General features: G+C 42.5%; 1 protein-coding gene across 1 annotated transcript; it reads left to right on the top strand.

The window, feature by feature from the left end:
• Positions 1 to 605: 605 nt before the first annotated feature.
• On the top strand, positions 606 to 1,259 carry EMH_0099030 (uncharacterized protein; the record flags this gene model as incomplete). The annotated part of the gene is made up of 1 exon (XM_038022065.1): positions 606 to 1,259. The coding sequence occupies one exon, from the start codon at positions 606 to 608 to the stop codon at positions 1,257 to 1,259; it is 654 nt and encodes a 217-aa protein (XP_037877919.1).
• Between the last annotated feature and the right edge of the window lie 3 nt (positions 1,260 to 1,262).

Raw genomic sequence — 1,262 nt, 5'->3', positions numbered from 1 at the left:
ATATATATATATATATATATACATATATATATATATACAGAAAGAAAGAAAAAGAGAGACAGATAAAGAGACAAACAAAAAATAGAGACAGAAACAGTAAAGAGACAGAAACAATAAAGAGAGAGAAAGAGAGAAAGAAAGAAAGAAAAAGAGACAAACAAAGAAAAAAAATAAAGAGACAGAAGAAAGAAATAGAGACAGAGAGAAAGAGAGAAAGGGAGAGAAAGAGAAAGAGAGACAGATAGATATAAAGATAAAGAGACAAACAAAAAATAAAGAGACAGAAACAATAAAGAGACAGAAAGAAGGAGAAAGAGAGACAGAGAGACAGATAGAAAGAGAAAGAGACAAACAAAAAAAAAAATAAATAAACAGCAGAAAGAAATAGAGACAAAGAGAAAGAGAGAAAAAGAGAGAAAAAGAGAGACAGATAGATAGAGATAAAGAGACAAACAAAAAATAAATAAATAAACAGCAGAAGTAAGGAGACAGATAGAAAGAGAAAGAGAGACAGATAGATAGAGATAAAGAAAAGGAGACAAACAAAGAAAAAAGAAAGAAACAAAATAAATAAAAAAACAAAAAAAGAGAGACAGCAGCAACGCATGCAAATTAAACAAAAAGACACAAAACGGGTATACACTGCAGCAAGGAGACTGCAGCAGCAGCAGCAAGGAGACAGCAGCAGCAGCAGCGGGGCAGCAGCAGCAGGGGGGCAGCAGCAGCAGCAAGGAGACAGCAGAAGCAGCAGCGAGGAGACAGCAGAAGCAGCAACGAAACAGCAGCAGCAGCAGGGGGGCAGCAGCAGCAGCAAGGAGACAGCAGCAGCAGCAAGGAGACAGCAGCAGCAGCAAGGAGACAGCAGCAGCAGCAGCAAGGAGACAGCAGCAGCAGCAACAAGGAAACAGCAGCAACAAGACAGCAGCACGAAGACTGCAGAAAGGAGACAGCAGCAGCAAGGAGACAGCAGCAGCAGCAAGGAGACAGCAGCAGCAGCAGGGAGACAGCAGCAGCAGCAGGGAGACAGCAGCAGCAGCAAGAAGACAGCAACAATGAGACACCCAAAACATCATCATTTGCTGCAGCAACAGCAACAACACAGCATGCAGCAGCAGCTACAGCTGATGCAGCAGCAGCAGCAGCAGCAGCAGCAGCTGCTGCTGCTGCTGCTGCTGCTGCTCCAGTGGGCCGGTCTGGCCTTCTCCTGCTGCTGCAGCTCTTCCTTTTTTTTTTTTTTTTTTTTAGTATCAACAAACTAAATT

The sequence above is a fragment of the Eimeria mitis genome, genomic scaffold, assembly GCF_000499745.2.
Source record: "Eimeria mitis Houghton genomic scaffold, Emh_scaff10277, whole genome shotgun sequence".
NCBI classification, from domain to species: domain Eukaryota; phylum Apicomplexa; class Conoidasida; order Eucoccidiorida; family Eimeriidae; genus Eimeria; species Eimeria mitis.
This window is presented reverse-complemented; position numbering and strand designations above follow the sequence as displayed.